The sequence below is a fragment of the Artemia franciscana genome, chromosome 20 (assembly GCF_032884065.1).
Source record: "Artemia franciscana chromosome 20, ASM3288406v1, whole genome shotgun sequence".
Lineage (NCBI taxonomy): Eukaryota > Metazoa > Arthropoda > Branchiopoda > Anostraca > Artemiidae > Artemia > Artemia franciscana.
In genome coordinates this window covers 1915417-1935447 of record NC_088882.1, presented here as the reverse complement: position 1 = coordinate 1935447, position 20031 = coordinate 1915417, and the positions used below count along the sequence as shown (strand labels likewise).

General features: G+C 36.1%; 1 protein-coding gene across 5 annotated transcripts in view; it reads right to left on the bottom strand.

Annotated features, from left to right (window-relative positions):
- LOC136040265 (uncharacterized) overlaps positions 1-17876 on the bottom strand; it is a 293795-nt gene extending 275919 nt beyond the window's left edge. For 3 of the 5 annotated variants that reach the window (XM_065724492.1, XM_065724493.1, XM_065724494.1), the window contains exons 1-2: positions 17732-17875; positions 4888-4940 (exon numbers count right to left, since the gene is read on the bottom strand). In XM_065724492.1, the coding sequence (XP_065580564.1) occupies positions 4888-4940; positions 17732-17744 (66 nt within the window). In that variant the 5' untranslated portion in view covers positions 17745-17875. Of the gene's footprint in view, positions 1-4887; positions 4941-17731 lie in introns of all 5 variants that reach the window. The other 2 variants (XM_065724489.1, XM_065724490.1) reach the window with 1 other exon arrangement.
- Positions 17877-20031: the final 2155 nt, after the last annotated feature.

Here is a 20031-nt window from a genome sequence, read left to right as displayed (position 1 = left end):
CCTTAATGGCCTATTTATTTTTGTACCTTTCTCTTTCTTTTTATTGCTCTCAACTAAAAAAAGAAACTGACGGAAACTATTTCTTTTATAGATTATTCTAACTACCGTCATTTAAGGGATGTACAGGTGTTAAATTTTATGAAGGGTGTTCTACCCTACTTATAGACTTTGTTCCGCTCGTAAAACAAAGGTAGCATATTTTATAGACAAGATTACACAATGCAATTTTGAAACTTTTGTGATGACAGGGTATATGAGGAGTCACTATTAGGGGTGGGAGGGGTCCTTTACCTCTTTCAAGAAATTAATTTGTCTCAAAGAGCTGTTGCTCAGGAAATACAACGATTTAACACCCTTACATGCAGTGTTTCAATAGATTTCTTCGTCACAGATGTAAACCAACTGAACTAAGAAACACTTTTTATCACGGATGTTTAGGGATAAAATTTCTTTTTTTCTCTTTAGTTTAGTGATTACTTTCGTTTTTCTCTTTTAGTTTACCCTTTACTCTATTTTGGTTTTCTCCTCTTCTCTTTTGTAATATCTTTATAATTGAATTAAAGTTGGTTTGAAAAGCTATAATCATTACAAGGGCTAAGCTTGAGAAGGTAGATTAAAATATCAGAAATGAGGACATTACTACAACGATCCTCCTTAAAAGGAGAGGGTAGATTTGAAATGAAAAGGATATTTGCAAAACTCGCTTTCTTAAACGAAAACGAACGCATCCATCCATATAAGGAGGAAGACACCTTCAAAATATTAATCGTATAATTGTAATTCTTGATATGTGTGTAGTTAATATACAATACTACGCGTAACACCATGAGCATAAAGAAACAAGTAAATGAAGCACATGGGGCTACAATGATAGAACCTATAAATATATATATATATATATATATATATATATATATATATATATATATATATATATATATATATATATATATATATATATATATACGTATATATATATATATATATATATATATATATATATATATATATATATATATATATATATATATATACGAGGCGTGTTTTTTAATTGAGGTCCGCCCGTTTGATCATAAGCCCACAACGAATAATTATTTAAAAAAGTAAACTTAAAAAAGAAAGCATTTTTTTTAATCACTCTTCGGTGCTTTCTGAGGGTTAGGCAGTATGATTCTGCATAGATAGTGGTAGTAGTAAAAGTAATCCGTACTACGATGGGTTTCTCGCGTAGCTTAAAAAAATTAAAAAGAAACCATAAGTCCACGACACGCCTGAAGAGTCATGTGGGAATGAGACAACGTTCTTTTTTAGTTCATTTTAAGTAGTACATAAGCTGTAGGGAAAATACTAAAACAATTACCTTATTGCGGAGTAGGATTAAAATGAAACCCATAGGTCGCCATGGTAGGGGTATCTTAATACAATGAATAACCTTTTTTCAGGGAGGATCTTAGAACTAAAAATGATGTTTCGAAAACTATCGTATAGGGATTGGCCTTGAAAAAACCCGTAAAACCCCAATATCTCCCTAGTCATGGGTCAAAGAGATAGGTAAGGGATTTTAGTGTATATATCCATTTATTTTGTGCGTGATAGCTCATATTTAGGGGAAGTCAATGTTCTTAGGGATTCTACACCCAAGGAAACTTGTACACAAATTGTGAGGAATAAATTGAAGAGGATTTGTGGAGGAAATTTTTGGAATTGGGGTAAAAGGGGAGGAATGGATGCTGAAGACTTTGAAGAGTAATAGGCAACTTCTTATTAAGAATATGAGGATTCACGTTCGTATCACGATAAAATACAGAGCTTTTTTCTCGAGAACAGAGGGTCAGGATGGAGATGACGGGGGAGGTGGCAGATGTTATTTTGTGAGGATTTTTATTTTTTACTTGTCTGTGTGTCCTATTTGTACCCATTGTCCAGGCGGTCGTAGTGTTGAAGATTCAATATCATAACCAAGCCATGATATAGCTCAGGAACGAGCGTGGGAATTTATTTAAAGCGATCAGGGGAACCCATCTGTCTAAGTGCTTCGTATCGCATGTGTGTTTTAAATCTTTGTTTGCGGCACACACTGGTATTTATTTTGTGTGCGTTTGCTGTGATTTACTGTTTAAACAGGCTGAATTTTTTGTTGTTGTTCCTGTTATTTTGTTACAAAATAACAGGAAAATAACGTTAATATGCTCCTATTTCTTTCCAACAACTTCTTTGTTTACTCTAATTCAACTATTGTCGCATTTTCAATTGTATGTTGGCCAACTCCAAGCGTGTCAAAGCGTCCGAAGCGAAACACAACCCAAGTATACATCATTCGCTTTCAAGTGTCAATATTTGAATGTGCATTTTATTTGGACACACTTTTAGGTATACATTCAGCAGACATAAATCGAAATGTGCATTCCCCAAGCCCCTTGTGTACGTAGTATAAATCGCCGCTATTTACTATATAAGAAGTAAACCGACACATAATATGATATTTACCCCCCTAGTTTGTTTATACCCCCTCCCCTTGCCATAGCTCTAACTGAAAACATATTGTAATAACTTAGGAAGGTATTTGTTCTCGGGTTACCGGCAAAAATCGGTAATAATTTTGTGTCTCCAAAGGTTCTTTAGCTATAAGTTCGAATTCAAATTCAATTTGGTTGTTATGGCTCTTGTTTTACTTATAGGGTAGGTTCAATGATTTACTGTATGACGGTACCCTCTCACCCCTCCAAACCCAATATGGCCGACTCCTAATTCTATAAACTTAAAATTAAATACATTTTCCTAGAGAAATTATACACGGCAAGCTATTTTTACGTTACGAAAAGCATTTTTGTCTCCTAATCACAAAACATCTTTATTCCCCAAAATTATCTTTAATAATTTACATCACAAAAAAAATGAGATTTTTTAATAAATTTGAACCTCTTCAGCAACTAAGCATAGACAATGCTAGTGCCTAGTCCGGAATCTGGATCAAGAAGTTGGGAAAGTGTATGGGTATGGTATATAGTGGTCATTTCCTTTAATTTACTTATTTTATTCAAGGGTGCGTTTTTGTTTTAAAATTTTACCTTGTTAAGAATTTTCTACTAACCATTTATTGCAAAGGCTTTTAATACTAATAAATAACACATCATATAGATTCCCATGGTGCATTCAGTCAGCCTCTAAGGGGTCTAGAAACTCTACATAACAAAATCTGCCTCATCTAAGCTCTGCAGACATATTCTGTGTAGCTCACTTGAGCAAGTCGTAGCCTAGTGTTGCCAAATGGGCACATTTGTGCCATATTGGTCCTCTTTCGTGGACGGTTTGCTTTTAATCATTCAAATAGCACAATTGTGAAAAATGCACACTTAGCACATTTTTACGTGAAAAAATGGGGCCTTTACTGCATTTTCGCTTAGTCGTTAATCTGGCAACACTGCCACAACTTATTCGACCAGTAAGCACTCTATCGTTTTTGTTACATTTAAAGGCTATATCTAACAATTTTACAAGTTAGATTTCACAAGTTTCCCAAAACCGCTTTCTAAGCTGGTCTCAAAGGGAGGATCAGCAGAATAATGTAAACTATGGAGGATTAAAGGGTGATTGCACCCTTCTGATCCTCCCTTTGAGAACAGCTTAGCAAACAGTTTTTGACAATTATCTCAAACGTGTGAAAATGTTAAATATAACCTTCAGGCATAACAGCGACGATATATTACTTGTACAGATCAGACAGGCTTTGGAAGTGTTACCAGATTACCAGTTAAACGAAAATGCACCAAAGGCACGATCTTTCACGTGCAAAAATCATGTGAAAAAAAAAACAGCTCAGACGTGTAAAATGCGACCTCTAGGCGTAACTGCAACGATATGCGTCTGACACGTAGAATCGAAACTTGCTGCAGCTAAAACGACAGATACAATCAGGTAACTATTGAAAAAGCTATACAGCGCCCTTTTTCAGTTGAAGGTTCAATAACCTTTACGATGCTGAATCATTCCTCACGGCAGAAATTATGGTTTTTTAAGATCCACCATTAACTCTCGAGTGGGTGGTGAGCGGATGTTAATGGGTATTTCTATTTCTATTTTGGGTTTTATTAGTTTTTGATTGCAAATAAGTTTTTTTTTTTAGTTTCTGATAGGTGTTCTATTCCTTTTCCAGGAGTTTGTATATCTTCAGTTTATCGCATTTTCATGTTTGGAAATTTATATTCCTGTAGGGTTAAGTGAAAATCGTCTGTTTATAATGCAGGAAAAAAAATTGTAGAAAAAAAAGATATGTATGTTACCTTTCTCTCTAATATTACCTCCCAACCACCTCGGTTTGAGTGGAGGGCTGTATTTTAGGGCTCAATTATACATATATATATATATATATATATATATATATATATATATATATATATATATATATATATATATATATATATATATATATATATATATATATATATATATATATATATATATAATGCAGTTCAAAAATACTAGTGAGACCGTTCCAAAGCAGATTTTAATTGAGAGTTTTATGTGAATTTTGGATGCAACTTGTTCCAGCTAATATGCTCTTTTAGTCGGTGAATTCGGCGAAAAATCAAATAACCAGGTTTTCAGAAAACTCAATTCTTTTTACGAAGGGCGATCACGTCAATTTGATCATTGAACAAGATAAGTGAGAGAGCTGATGCATACCCAAAATATTGCACGTCTTTGCTCAAGGTGACTAAACATCGTTAAATTATAGTAGTCCCAATATGGTTTGACAAGGCTAACTAGGAAATCTCTCTGGGGCGGGTTTTAGCGATCTGGAGTAAAATGATACTCTCTCGAGTATTTGGGCAAGAAAAAAGTGATTGTATAGTCTTACATTTAGGTAAAATGGGACAGAAGACTTACCTGAGTAACTAAGAACAACCATGCCACATAGCCGAGTGATGTTTTCATCCTCGCTGAAAAATAAGAGTTTTATTAAAAAAAGAGAAGCACTAGAGTAATCAACAGGGGCGTCGTTTTGGGGGGAAAGCAAGGGGGCAGTTGCCACCCCCCAACAACTTGGAGAAAAAATTATATAACTCATGCCCCTGGCTATCTTGGTATGGAACCCTCTTGCCCCCTCCCCAATAAAAATGGTAAAGCTGCGCCCCTGGTAATCAAGATAGCGAATTTAAGTTGTGTGAAGTCATCAATGCAGTGAGTCATCAATTACTCAGTAGGCATATCCATTACTACGCAGGGCCATCGAGAGCCGAGACTGGGCCATAAAGACAAATTTCTTCACAACCCCTCCTTCTACCTGCCCGCTTTCATAGCAACTCGCACCAGTGCAAAGGAAGCAATTGTTAGAGTTACTGGTAGCAAAGAACTACACTTAACATCCCTCTGGCCCTGATTCTGCAATCGTATTTTTTGTGTTGTATAATAAAGCATATGTTTCCTGATAAGTTTTCATCGTAGGTAGCCTACCTTTTGAATTTTAATTTTTTGTTCTTGGTCATAAAATTTTTTAACTGAAATATATTCTTATTAAAATATCAATCAAGAACAAAATCTGTAACAATAATGTCCAATTTATCCGAAAATCGGGCACACAATAACTTTCTCAATGACCCTAACCTCTCTCGATTAACCCAAATATATGGGGGCCACTAACACTAAACATGACAAACATAAGAGGGAGGGCGTGGCAATATCTTAAATAAATAATTAAGTATAATAAATGTGCTGGAACCGGAAATTTTCTTGGAATGGATACAAAAGGAATATTACGCCAATCAAATTCTGAACCTCATTCTTTCCCTTGCTCTCGGGAAAAGATCCTTATTATAGCCTTTGCATTTTGTAAATAATCGTTCTCTGAAGACCAGAGAATAATTCCCTTCTGGCAAAAAACATTGTTACCTTTGACCCCCCCTAAAAATGTTTTAGAGCCAGCCCTCCCCCAGAAATATCGCAAACTTCTCTCCAAAGGGACACTCATGAATACAAGTATCGACAAATCTTTTTCCACTTGAATGAAATATTAATTAAATAATTCGAAGCTTTAATCTATTTTTCCTGTGTACCCATAATCGTGCTACAGATGAAATTTTAACTATTAAAGAACCAAGGACAGTGAATGAAATCTGAGAATTTAAATTAGTGGAGTGGAAACTTACACAGCTATACAAAAAAAAACTTAAAAATTGGGAGGAGAATAAACCTTAAAAAATTGGGAAAAAATTGGAATCTTAATTTTCAATAAAAAAGTCCCCCCGGTATGCAGATAACAATAGTAATGGATATCAATATGAAAAAAAAGAGAAATGTAGGGGGGGGGGTCAGTATTAAAAAGTCAAAAACATATTGCATCAAGCAGTTTAAAAATGTGCAGCTTTCTTCAAGTATCTTTGGGAATCAAGAGACTGTTAGAATTCAAATATTTACGGACGAAAAGCGTTGTTACATTTTATTCAACGCTTACAATTTATGTAAATTTTATTTCTTCCAGATTCAACGTGGCAACACTGACAAATCGTAATACTGTCCTCGAAACTTCATACTGTTGAAACAACAGAAAGAACAATCTAAGAAAAAAATGTGTTTTTCGCGTGTGAATAAACCTAGATGGGGTTCAAGGGGGAAAAGAAGGTTTTTTTGAGGTTATTGGTGCTTTAAACGGAAGATCTAACCTGAAATCGCCTTAATATCCCAAAAAAGAAAACAAAATCTCACAACCAAGATTTGGACTTATGACAATAATTTACTGCAATCATTTATATTCTTTTTACTTAATCAATGATTCAGATTAGAAGTAATTTAATTAAGAAGAATAGTCATAATTATTGCAAATCAATAAAAAAAAATTACTTTTCTCCCTTACGACAAACCCATTTCAACAATTTGCTTTAATAGCGATAGAGGCGAATACAGAACGAAAATGTGCCTCTCCCATCGGTACTTTTTCACATATCTACCCCTATAATACGAGGTGGCGCAGGTCCCATACGTAATCCCTTGAATATTTAAAAGATATATCTAAAACATTCATTGAAGTTTCTTACTGTGTGCCCAGTGAGAAATACTTCCTCTTCCTGATAAGTTAGTTCACACTTAGAGACAAGCGACGTACTGCCATGGAAAATATTAAAATGATAAACAGTGGAATACGTCAAATACGGACCTTTTAACCTCACGTGATGGCGCGTTATCCAATCCGATTATGTCTATAATCCTTTGTTTATAGCTATGGAATAGTAGGTAATATATTTCATTTCGGTACTTAAAATGTGTGAGTCTTATTAAGTACTGGTCAAATCTGCAAGTTAATACGGTTCTCTTAAAATGGGATTTACTATATTGCGGTGAAATTTTAGCCCTTTATATTAACCTTTATAATCCTTTGTATTTTTCTAGCGTTTTTATTTTTCTAGTGTTTTCTAGTTGAAAAGTCTGAAAAAAACCTCTGAAAAAAAAAACGTTAGATGTCGGATTAAAAAACGTTAGATGTCGGAAAAAAACGTTAAAAAAACTTTAGATGTCGTTGGTGATTCTTTCTTTCAACACTAGCGCCAGCTGCGCTCTCATCAGTTTCCCGGGGGTGGATCCAGGGATCCCCCAAGGTTTTTCTGGCACCCTTAATTCCTTTTTTAACTCTTTTTTAAATAAACTTGTCCATCTGGTCAATTATTGGCGCCCTTGACACATTGTCTCCTCCCCCAAGATTTTGCTCTAGATCCGACTTTGTAGTTTCATATACTCTTTGGCTATATGTGCGTGCAAATTCTTGACCTGAGACCAACAGTGTGGAGAGCAGAGGTGGACCTCTTAAATTATTAAATAAAAAGTTTTTTTTTAACTGAAAGTAAGGAGCGAAATTAAAACGAAAGGAAATTATTCTGTATTTGAAAGGGGTTGTCCCCTTCTCGACGTCCCACTCTTTACGCTAAAGTTTTTATAGTTTAAAAAAGTATAGTTGTGATAAAGAGTCAAATTTAGCGTAAAGAGAGCAGGGCGTTGAGGAGAGGAAAGCCCTTTCATGTAAAGAATAATACCTGTTCGTTTTAAGTTTTGATATCGCTCCTTACTTTCAGTTAAAAAATCTTGTTTTTTTATTCAATTTCTGAACGTTTTTGGAATAAAGTCAGAAAATCCAGCTCCCACTTCATGGAAAATTCCCTTCCCCCACGAGAAATTTCTCCATTGAAAGGTTCTCCCATGTAACTTAAATTAGCGATATTTGTGGTACTAATTTTTTAAGCCATAGTAACAAAACGACCAAAGAGGTCGAACCTATTTCTATGAAAATGAGAGTCACAAGTTGAGCAATTCTCAAATGACTGAAATGAACAAAAGAAGAGATTTTAAAAAATATACGGAATAATAGTTGTTCGTTTTAAGTTTTAATGTTATTCCTTACTATCAGTTGGAAAAGAATTATTCTTTTCAAATTTAATAACAACCATAAGACGAACACATCCAATATCTTTGGTTTATTGTCACAAAAATCATAGTTATGAAGCTACTTAAGGTAAATTTAAATGCAAAGATCCGTCGTAAAATAACACAAACAAATTATTGCTTATATCAGCCATTGCTTTACAAAATTCCTGCTTAAGCGTAATGAGCGAAGTATTGACGAGGGGTCGAACTTCCTCATATACATAATATGAGGGGTTTCATCCCCTCGTTAGTACCTCCCTCTTTACGCTAAAGTTCGAATTTTGTTCTAATTCTTTAAGAATGACCCCTGAATCGCAAAGGTCGTTTAATTAGAATAAATATATCTTTTGAAATTGCTAAGAAAAATGAGCGTGGGAGGAGGCCTAGTTGCCCTCTAATATTTTGGCCATTTAAAAAGGGCACTAGAACTTTCAATTTCCGTTTGAATGACCCCTGGCGCGAAATTCTAGGACCACTGAGTCGATACGATCACCCCTGGGGAAAAAAATAAACACCCATCCGTGATCTTTCTTCTGGCAAAAAAGTACAAAATTCCACATTTGTGCAGATAGGAGCTTGAAACATCTACAGAAGGGTTCTCTGATACGCTGAATCTGATGTTGCGTGCGGTTTTCGCTAGAATTCTATGACTTTTAGGGTATGTTTCCCTTTTTTCGAAAATAAGGCAAATTTTCTCAGGCTCGTAACTTTTGATGAGTAGAACAAAACTTGATGAAAGTTATATATTTAAAATCATCATAAAAATCCAATTCTTTTGATGTATCTATTGGTATCAAATTCCGTTTTCTAGAGGTTCGGTTACTATTGAGCCGGGTCGCTCCTTACGTACAGTTTAAAACAAACTGCTTGATATGAAACGGTATGAACTGATTACAAAAGTAATCCTCTGAAAGGAAAAAATAGAAGAAACTAAACAGTACCACAAGTTCAACGCAAGAATCTTGGGAGTTCCAGAGTGCAGTATCCAAATTTTTTGCTCGGGGGGCGGAAAGGGTTACAAGAAAAGGATTAGTGATTATCAAGATTTTTTTTTGCAAACACTTTTTTACACGTACTTTTGTGCGATTCGGACAAAAAGTTCGGGGGTGGAGGTTGAACTAGGTACCCCCCCCCTCGCATACGGTCATGCTTGGTACCTCTAAGTTGGTTTGTTATTAATTTATTTTAAAATGAAGATTGTACATTTTAAAGTTAATATTTCCGATACAAAATGGACTATGATTTTTCTTCTTTCTTCACAAGCTCTTATTAAACTGATACAAGTGGTTCTTATACCAACAATTAAGGGATAATTTACTAGGACACACCTTTAGCCCGGAGGCTATAAGTATTGGGACCACTGAAGATATTTAGTAATTTTAAATATTGGTCAGTATGATTTCAAGATTTCTATGAATTCAAGGCCCAAGGAGATGAACGTTCCCACTTTTATGGGATTGAAGGGGGGCACCCACAATCCTCTCAATGAGAACTATACTTTGAAGAAGGTCTATATTTTTTGCGAATACTAGAAAAGATTCTACCTCTTGTCTTTTGTTGAGTCAAATACGTTGGGAAGAGAGAAATCGAGTGGTATATCCCCCCTCCCGTTGGCACCTATCCCCAGTCACGAGGCTACAACTTGTCAGTATATTCCCCTTGAAAGCCCTTGAAATGAGAATAACTCTTGAATAAGAATAAATGAGGTGACAGGCCTTGAAATGAAAATAACCGAATGGTGTCAAATGCTAACCAATCAATCTTCCCTTTGAAGGCTGTCACCCAGTTTGTCACTATTAAACCCTAAGAATTAGTAACTTTCACGCAACTATGGATTGACCATTACCCAAAGCTGTGGTAAGGGTAATTTAAAGACTATAAAACTAGGGCTTAATGTCGGATTTGGTCAAACCCCCGAATCCAGACGCGGATGCTATTATCTTAACAACTATTGAATGGACATGGATATGTGTATATGTTACGCGAGATGAGAATAATTATCTAAACTTTCTGGATTCAGCAATAAAAGTTGATTTGGCTAACAACAATAATGTTTTGTGAAATTTCTAAGCGCTTAAACGTTTACTTGCAGACAAATTTCTGAACTATTGAAAATTGAGCATCAACTACATATGAACAAGAACATGGGGGGCACAGGCCAAGCTCCTCCAGAGGAAATACTTGCTTCAGCGACATCAATTCACGGGAAGATGCGGAAATGGGGTGAACAAATTTTCCAAATCTGAAGGGGGAGGGGCGATTTTGCCAAAGTACCCAAAAAGAGTATCCTTCGAAATCTTGGGGAAAGGATTAATTTAACAGGGCTAGTGTTTCCCTATCCCCTTCTCCTAATTAATCTGTTGACGAGACAGCCCGGGTTAGGAGTCAAGAGGGGGGGGGGTTAGGAGTAAATGATAAAAATTGCATAGACATTTGGTTTTTGACTATACACAATGGCTGCAAAATTATACCATTTCTATATAATGACCCCATCCTCCAAAGATAGGTTAGACCCTTTCCAAAAGAGAATCTTGGCTATGCTCTTGAAGCCCACCGAAAATTTCGAAGGAAAAGTGGCAAACGCTCTAGAAAAGTTTTTTTTTTTTATTCTTGTATAAGAGAATCTTGAGTAGTTCTGTCAATTCCTTTCCACGTGTGTAGGCATAACAGTGGTGAAAATTCACAAAAAAGTAGTAGGAGAGGGGGGTCAAGGTTTTTTTTCTATAAAGATACAAAAAGGTGTATTATTCAAAATCCCCTTCCAATTGGCACCACGAGAACTGTATTTTAAATCAGGCCCGTGCTCCTCTCAAAGTATCCATGACCCCCCCCCTCCGTGATCTGTTTACCCTTCTTAAACGAGGCTTCTTAAATGATGTCCTTCCAGGCAAAATTACGAGAACAATACCTTTTAGCACAAATCAGGGTTGTGAGAAATAAAACCAGTATGACCCATTGAACTAAAACAGGGTTCACCAGCCCGATTTATATAAAGTAGCAGGTCAGATGACATTGTGCATGGTAAGAGCAGGTGGCAGACGTAGTGGAAATACGCGGGTATTGTAAAACTTCCGGCTTGTACCACTAACATTTTATTTAAGTACTGTAATTACAGGGGCTGGCTATAAAAGAGTCTTGTACATTTTTCGGTTGGTATTAAGCAGAGACAATGCTCAAAATTTGGTTCTTAGCAGAAACAGCTTTGACAAGCAATCTTTACAGGTGATCTTTTATAGACCATGGGGATCCACAAAGGGGAAATCTTTGTATTTGTGGTTTTGAGTGGCAAAGCACTTCTTTAATGAAAAACGGCCTAGACGACGCCATTTTATTCGCATAAAACGACTTAGCTGACTATTATTGACCCTGGTCGTGGCAGATGGCGTAACGTGGCATCAATTTTTTCCTGAAGATCGATACATAATCTAAATTTCGAAACCTTTTATTTGTGTTGTTTCCTTTTCAAAACCTTAGAGCACTTGCTCTCTTCTTGTTTTTATTTCTTTATTTTACTTTTTTTTCTTATGTCTTATTTTTCTTATTTCTAGTTTCTTATTTTTATTTCTTTTATTATTTCTTATTTTAATTTTTTAAGAACCTTGAGTAATATAGCTAGATCTTCGATTCCCTAATAAGTGTTATACAACCAACAAGGGGGCCAAGAGCAGATGATAGGGGATTGCTACCTCACAGGAAGAGGTAAAATGTATTTTTATGTATTTTTGACACTTTCAAAAATTATGTCAAGGATATTGTGACACTTTTCTGGCCCTAAAGACTCGAAGCCCTATTTTCATACTTAAAGCACGTGCGTAGAGGAAAGACGACCAGGACCAAGCTTCCCTATGAAATTTCGAAGTTTTACGGTTTTGCCTTTAATTTTCGGGAAATTCGAAATTCGGAATCAGAATTATTTTGTGACTTATCCCGGTTTTTACGAGGCCGTTTCTTGAACTAGTAAATATCTGTAGAGCTATCAGGGATTGTGCGTACATCAATAAATTTAGAGAAAAAAATTTTCTTTCATTCGCTATACCAATATATAGCTAATCTCTAGTATATTAATAGTTAGTTAGAAAAGCGTGACTGACACGCGGCAAAAGATTTTCTTTTTTTTACAATCCGAAGTAATCTGGAAAATGACTTGTAAAAGGTCGGCTATGCATTGATATATATCAGAAATTAACACCGATTTTTTCTTCTTATATTAAAGCACACAAAATCATAGAGAGGTTTATCTACTTGGCAAACCAAGAGAAGACTCGTAAAAACAAAGAGTAAGTCATGATACCAATATCGGAAAAGGCCGTATCCAGGGAGGTGGTTAGGGCATTTGAATCCCACCCAAAATATTTTTCTGACTCGTATATACGCAACAAAAATGCATACAAAACAAATTTTTTTTAAGTTTTTTGGTGTACCCCCCCCCACAACAAAATGTTTAATACAGCCCTGATACCAAAAATAAAAATTATCGAATTCTCCTTTTTGTTGCCTTGCTGAAAGTCCCCACACTCCTAAAATACTATACCCCAAATAAATCCCTGGATGTAGGCTTTTACCTTCCAGTGGTAAAAAAAAGAAGTTAGAGGTCCCCCAAAGAAATTTTCAGTATTTAGCAATGCCTGAGCTAATACGTACATTTTATTGTTCAAAATTTTTTCATCCATTTTCTTACTTTATCACATTCAAAAGGGTTAAATCTTAAATTAACTAGCGCAATAAACTGATAAAAAAAAATATAAAATATATATATATATATATATATATATATATATATATATATATATATATATATATATATATATATATATATAAAGACTCTTTTCCAGACTTTTTCCTAATTTTTCAAATTAAAGTCTGCAGGCACTGTCAATTTCGTTGAATTCTCCAAAAACAGGAATTCGGAGAAAAAACAGGCATTCGTTTCTTTGCCATAAACAGGTCTCAAGAAAAAAAGGTGTTGCCAGATAAGCTATGAGAATAAAATGAGTCATTATGGGAGACGCCTGGCATATAGACTGCCTAAGATGAATACAAGCCCCGAGGCTCAACCTTGAAAACCGTGACGTAATCCTCCCACACACAACAGCTTATCCAATAGTTTATTTGCACTTTATTTTGGTTTCTGGCTCAATACTGTACCTCAAAAGATTTCTATTTTACTTTATTTTTTAGTGATTTTATTTGGCAGCTTTTATTATAAACTAGGATACTTGTATGATATAGCGCCGACCTAATATTCTTCATCAAAGTAGAACCTGTTTCTCTGACACTTAATCGTAACTATATATACCCTTAAAATGATTAAAGATAACCTTAAAATGAAAAAATTTAATACTTCAGAAAAACCGGCACTTGTGACGAGGCAAGAAGAGCTAAGAGCCAAGAGCTCATATGGTATGAGCTCTAACAAAATTCTAAGAATCAATAGATTGATTTAAAAGGAAAATCAGAGGCTTAATGCCAGTCAGGATTTAAAATGAGAGCTCTGAGTTACGATGTCCTTCTAAATATCAAAATTCATTAAGATCCGATCACCCACTCGTAAGTTATAAATACCTCATTTTTTCTAATTTTTCCTATCACTTTGCCCCCCCCCCCAGATGGTCGAATCTGGGAAAACGACTTTATCAAGTTAATTTGTGCAGCTCCCTGACACGCCTACCAATTTTCATCGTCCTAACACGACCAGAAGCACCAAACTCGCCAAATCACTGAACCCCTCCCCCCAACTCCCCCAAAGAGAGCGAATCCAGTACGGTCCCGTCAATCATATATCAAGGACATTTGCTTATTCTATCCACCAAGCTTCATCCCGATTCCTCCACTCAAAGTGTTTTTCAATATTTCCAACTCCCCCCAATGTCAGCAGATCTAGTCCAAATTTGAAATAATAGCTCTAAGACATGAATTCCTTCTAAAATCAAATTTCATTAAGATCCGGTCACCCGTTCTTAAGCTAAAAATAGCTCAAATTTTCTAATTTTTTCAAATTAACACCCTCCAGCTCCTGCAAAGAAGGCGGACGTTCCAATTATGTCAATCACGTATCTAGATCTTGTGCTTATTCTTCACATCAAGTTTCATCCCGATCTCTCCACCCGCAGCGTTTTTCCAAGATTTCTGTTTCCCTCCTCCAACCCCCTGTGTCCCCGGATCGAATTCGAGTTGAAAGTGGAGCATCTGAGACATAAGATACTTCTATATATATCACGTTTCATTAAGGTCCGATCACCTATTCGTAAGATAAAAATACCCCAATGTTCACGTTTTCCAAAACTTCCGGTTTCCCCCTCCAACTCCCCCAATGTCACAGGATCTGGTCGGAATTTAAAATTAGAGCTTTAAACCACAAGATCCTTCTAAATATCAAATTTCACTAAGATCTGGTCACCCGTTCGTAAGTTACAAATACCTCATTTTTCCGAATTACCCCACCCCCCCCAACTCCACCAAAGAGAGCAGATCCGGTCCGGTTATGTCAGTCACGTATCTTAGATAGGTTTTTATTCTTCCCATCCACTTTCATCCTGATCTCTCCGCTTTAAGTATTTTCTAAGATTTCCAGCCCCCTCCCAACTGCCTCCCCCAATGACGCTGAACCCGGTTGAGATTTAAAACAAGAGATGTGAGTTACGAGGGCCTTCTAAATATGAAGTTTCATGGAGATCCGATCACTCCTTCGTAAGTTAAAAATACGTCATTTTTTCTAATTTTTCAGAATTAACCCTCCCCCCTTCAATAGAGTGGATCCGTTCCAATTATGTCAATCACGTATCTAAGATTTTATCTTATTTTTCCCACCATGTTTCATCCCGATCCCTCCAATCTAAGCGTTTTCCATGATTTTAGGTCCCCCAAACTCCCCCCAATGTCACCAGATCCGGTCGGGATTTAAAATGAGAGCTTTGAGACACGATACCCTTCTAAATATCAAATGTCACTGAGATCCGATCACCCGCTCGTAAGTTAAAACTACCTCATTTTTTCTAATTTTTTAGAATTAACACCCCCCCAACTACCCCAAAGAAAGCGGGTCCGTTCCGGTTATGTCAATCATGTATCTAGAACTTGTGCTTATTTTTTTCACCAAGTTTCACCCCGATCCCTCCGCTCTAAGTGTTTTCCAAGAGTTCAGGTTTTCCCCTCCCAACCCCCCCCCCCAATGTCACCAGATCCGTTCGCTACATCCTTCCAAACATCAAATTTCATTAAGATTTGATCGACCGTTCGTAAGTTAAAGATAGGCTACTTCATTTTTTCTATTTTTTTTTCGAATTAACCGGCCCCTCACTCGCCCCCAGATGGTCAAATCGGGAAAACGACTAATTCTAATTTAATCTGGTCCGGTCCCTGATGTGACTGCCAAATTTCATCGTCCTAGCTTACCTGGAAGTGCCTAAAGTAGCAAAACTGGGACCGACGACCGACAGTCAGACAGACAAACCGACAGAATTTGCGATTGCTATATGTCGCTTGGTTAGTGCCAAGTGCCATAAAAACCGGTTCTACAATGTATCAATTGATGAACAACTTGAGTGGTCGGCGCTACATTTTGCAGTTGGTAATTTAAAAAAAAAAACAACAACAGAATAGTTACGTAACTGTACAGTCTGTGAAGCACAAAAAGGATTATCAGGATAGGCAGGCATACACAAAGTAATGTTTTTCGAGGGGGGGGGGGTAAATTTGGAAACGAAAAAACAAGGTGAATTAGGAAAGGTAAAGGATACAGCGCTAGATCTTTGAAGCTCAAACTGGCGGTACTGATCTCCTTTTCAAGGCCCTTCAGCCAGGAAATACAATGGGGGGTTGGGGACCAGCCATCCTATGTTTTCTCACACCCTTTCTGCTACCTTCCCCAGGTTTATCCAGGTGCCCATTTAGAGCTAGGTCGACTTCGAATGAGCTTACAAGTCACGCCATTGATTCCCGTCCTAAACCAAATAACCGGCCACACCAGGAATCGAGCCCCCCACCCTTAGGATAACATGGTGAATTACACGAGGATCATTAAATTATATGACTAACTGTGAAATTTTCATATTTTTTTAGGGAGAGAGGACAAAGGAAAATTACCAGAATATCGACTTTACCCAGTTTTGGCGATTTTACCGTAATACTAAGACATTTATCGTTTTTGTAATGAAAATTCGATCTTGTTTGGGGAAAAAAGTCTATAAAATCAATAGCCAGTGGCAGTCACGTACTCAAGGGGTTATGTGCCTGGAGACTCACCCCCCCCACCCAAATCCTATCATTTCCAATTTTTGGACACTTCTTATACAAATTTCCAAGTAAAACTATTATTGGGCCTTCCTCGGAAACTAAATTCCGCGCAAGTGCTGAACCAGACAGTAAATCTTCTACTTAGTGAAAAACCTGCTCAGACAAGGAAAGAATAGGAAGCAGTAAAGGTTAAAGGCGAAACTTCGCTTATTTGCTATTTCAATTCTTAGGTTTCTACACATTATAAATAAAGTTATAGAAAAGGTCCAATAATGCAACCTGTATTTATATAATAGGCTAAAATAGCGACGAAGACCACACTGCCTTTCCATAACAAACAAATACAAAGAAGAAACAATAGGGAAAATCTTTTCAAGACAGTGGAAATCAGTTCTGTGAATATTTTGGCCCTATGTCCAAGGGCCGTCTTCAGCACAATACGAGAACAAGAGAGAAAATATGTATATATAAATAAACTTGCATTAAATTGTGTGAATTAAAACTAAATAATGTTATTTAAAAAACAGCCCTAGGATCCTTACTTCAACAAAGTTCAACCAGGACTGACAAAAAGAATGAAGTGAGAATATAAACTCATTCAAACTAAAGAGAACGAAGTGATTAAATGCAATTTCTCAGAGCCAACCTTGCTTGTTTAGCAGCCTGTTTCAAAGGCCTTTTCGTGGCTGGTTCAGTACTATTATAAATCGGTACTATTCGGTATATTCGGTATCGGTAAATCGGTATTATAAACCGATTCTCTAGATGAATGTAAAGAGTAAGGCTTCAAACCGATTGGAATGGAGTAGGAGCGTCCGTAGGTGTGTTGACATTAGGCGGCTAGATACTGAAGTGAGTTTTTACTAGTAGCAGTAGCAGATCTATTTCTTAAGTTTATGAAAAAAGGCCTTGGTAAAGGTTAAAATCCTACAATTGTCAACCACTGCAAATTTACCTAATTTACCATGAAAAACTAAAAAAATATTTTCTATGAAAACATAAAAAAAAATTTATTTCTAAAATCTACAAGGGGCAAATGCCTCCCACCCATCAAGTTGAAGTAACTGCACAAATAAATTGGAACACCTACCTCTTAGTAGCATTTTTGTAAATCCAAAGGCCTCAAAATGGCCGTCACACTATTAAAAAATACCCAATTTTGGATTTCTAACTAGTCTTGTTGGCCAAATATATCCTTAAAGATTCACACCTAAAAACGAACTAAAAATTGATAGGGGCGGTGCTAAAATTGGTAGGCTCGGGTAGAAAACCCGTCGCTTCAATTTTACGTAACTTAAAAGTGCTCAAGAATAAAAAGTATTTACCGCATATTGCATTTTGTTCTTTTTCGAAGTGAATGAACTCGACTCTTTATCAAAGATAACTTTGCTGAATTCTCACGCAATTTGAAAAAAAAGTGACTGCATCTGTAGCACATAACAACTTAATTACCTAACTGTGTTCCTGATCATAAGCTGCTAAAATTATAATATACTCCAATCCAATTAAACAGAATGGTATAAAAAATGCTTCGTTACAACGCAGACGCTGTTTTGAGTGCATGTTTTTTTTTCGATGAGGTAGGCTATCTTTAGCCTATTCAATTTTGTGTAACTGTCCTCGTGCCTCTTTTCTTGTGGCCAAATTCACGGTGCCGTCAAAAACAAGGAAACGCCACTAGACTTTAACTTCACCTAAAGAAACGGGTGCAATATTGATCAAAAGTATTTAATGAAACCCAGCATGTATGAGAGGCCTAATGTCACAACCTACAAAGTGTGAAGTTTCTCGTTTTTCTTATCAATTGAACAAATGTTATAATATTTAGTTTACCTATTATTGCTAAAGGGAGGGATATATTAACAGGATAAGCTTGTTTTGGTTTTACTTGGTTGTTTTATATTTGCTGCTTTTTTTTTTTCTTTCATAGGCATGTATTTTGGGGGTGATACCTGACGCGGGGATGCCATGGATATTCTGTGGTAGCCACAACACTGTGCTGGGTAGAGAATTTAGAGTGGCGAAACCCTATATAGGCCAGTGTATTCTCCTGATGAGCCCTTATGTTGGGTGTTGCCTCTGAATTATTTGTCTATATTATTTTTTCTATTGTTTGGTAAATGACGACTTATACTTATTGACGACATGACTGCCTGTCCATGAATTATTCTTTATGGTTGATTGTGTGTGGCTATGCTGTTTGACCTATGTGATTGTATGGATGAGTAGGGTTAAGGCCTCATTCAAGTGCTGGTCTATATTAATCACTAATTTAGGAAAACAGTCTTCCTTTTCTCCTTCTGTCTCTCTTTCTTTTTTTCTTTTTTTTTCTTTTTTTTTGTGTTTGTGCTGTTGCATCGGTGATTTCTCTTTTCATGATATATGTATATATATATATATATATATATATATATATATATATATATATATATATATATATATATATATATATATATATATATATATATGATTTATTTTATATATATATATATATATATATATATATATATATATATATATATATATATATATATATATATATGAAGCGTGAAGTATGAGAGCTTAGGGAGTGAAAGTTCCACTGTTGTAGCCTAGACGGTACTTATTTCGGATAATTACACTTTGTTTTGAAAAGTAAATACGGCAAATGATTTATTTTTCTCGGATTGTTTCTGTGATGATGTCACCTTTGATTTAAAGAGCCCTGTTTGATGGGATTGTAGCATGGGGTGATAGCACTGGGGAGGGGCTGCCACCCCAGTTATGATCTCCGTCATAAACGTTTTGACCATAAAGTTACGTAACGTCAGTAAGGTCAATAACGTTACGTAACGTAAATTTTATAACCCTTCTTTAACGTTATGACCCCCATCATAAACGTTATAATTTATGTTCGTTTTAAGTTTTAATGTTGCTCCTTACTTTCAGTCGGAAAAACTTGTTTTTATTTAATTTTTGATCGTTTTAAATAATGCTGGGAAACTTGGCTCCTCCTACATGAAAAATTCCCCCCTCCCCATCACAGATCCCTCTACCAGGAAAATACCCACTGAAAACGTCTGTACACTTCACAATAACCAATACTATATGTAAATAATTGGCATTTCATAACTTGTATGAAATCCCTGGGGATTGTGGGGGTCAAGTCATGCTCAAAGACATATTAATTAGATTTTTGACCATGCTCAACAAATGTCTATCTCAAAATTTTGTACGGGTGATTTGGGGGAAAACGAGCGTTGGAGGGGACTAACTGCCCCTCCCCCCAATATTTTTGCTCCTTAAAAGGGTACTATAAATTTTGATTTCTGGTCCGACGAGCCCTCTCCAGATCTTTTACGTTCACTGGTTTGATATGATCCCCCTGAAAAAAAGCAAAAATAAGCACAC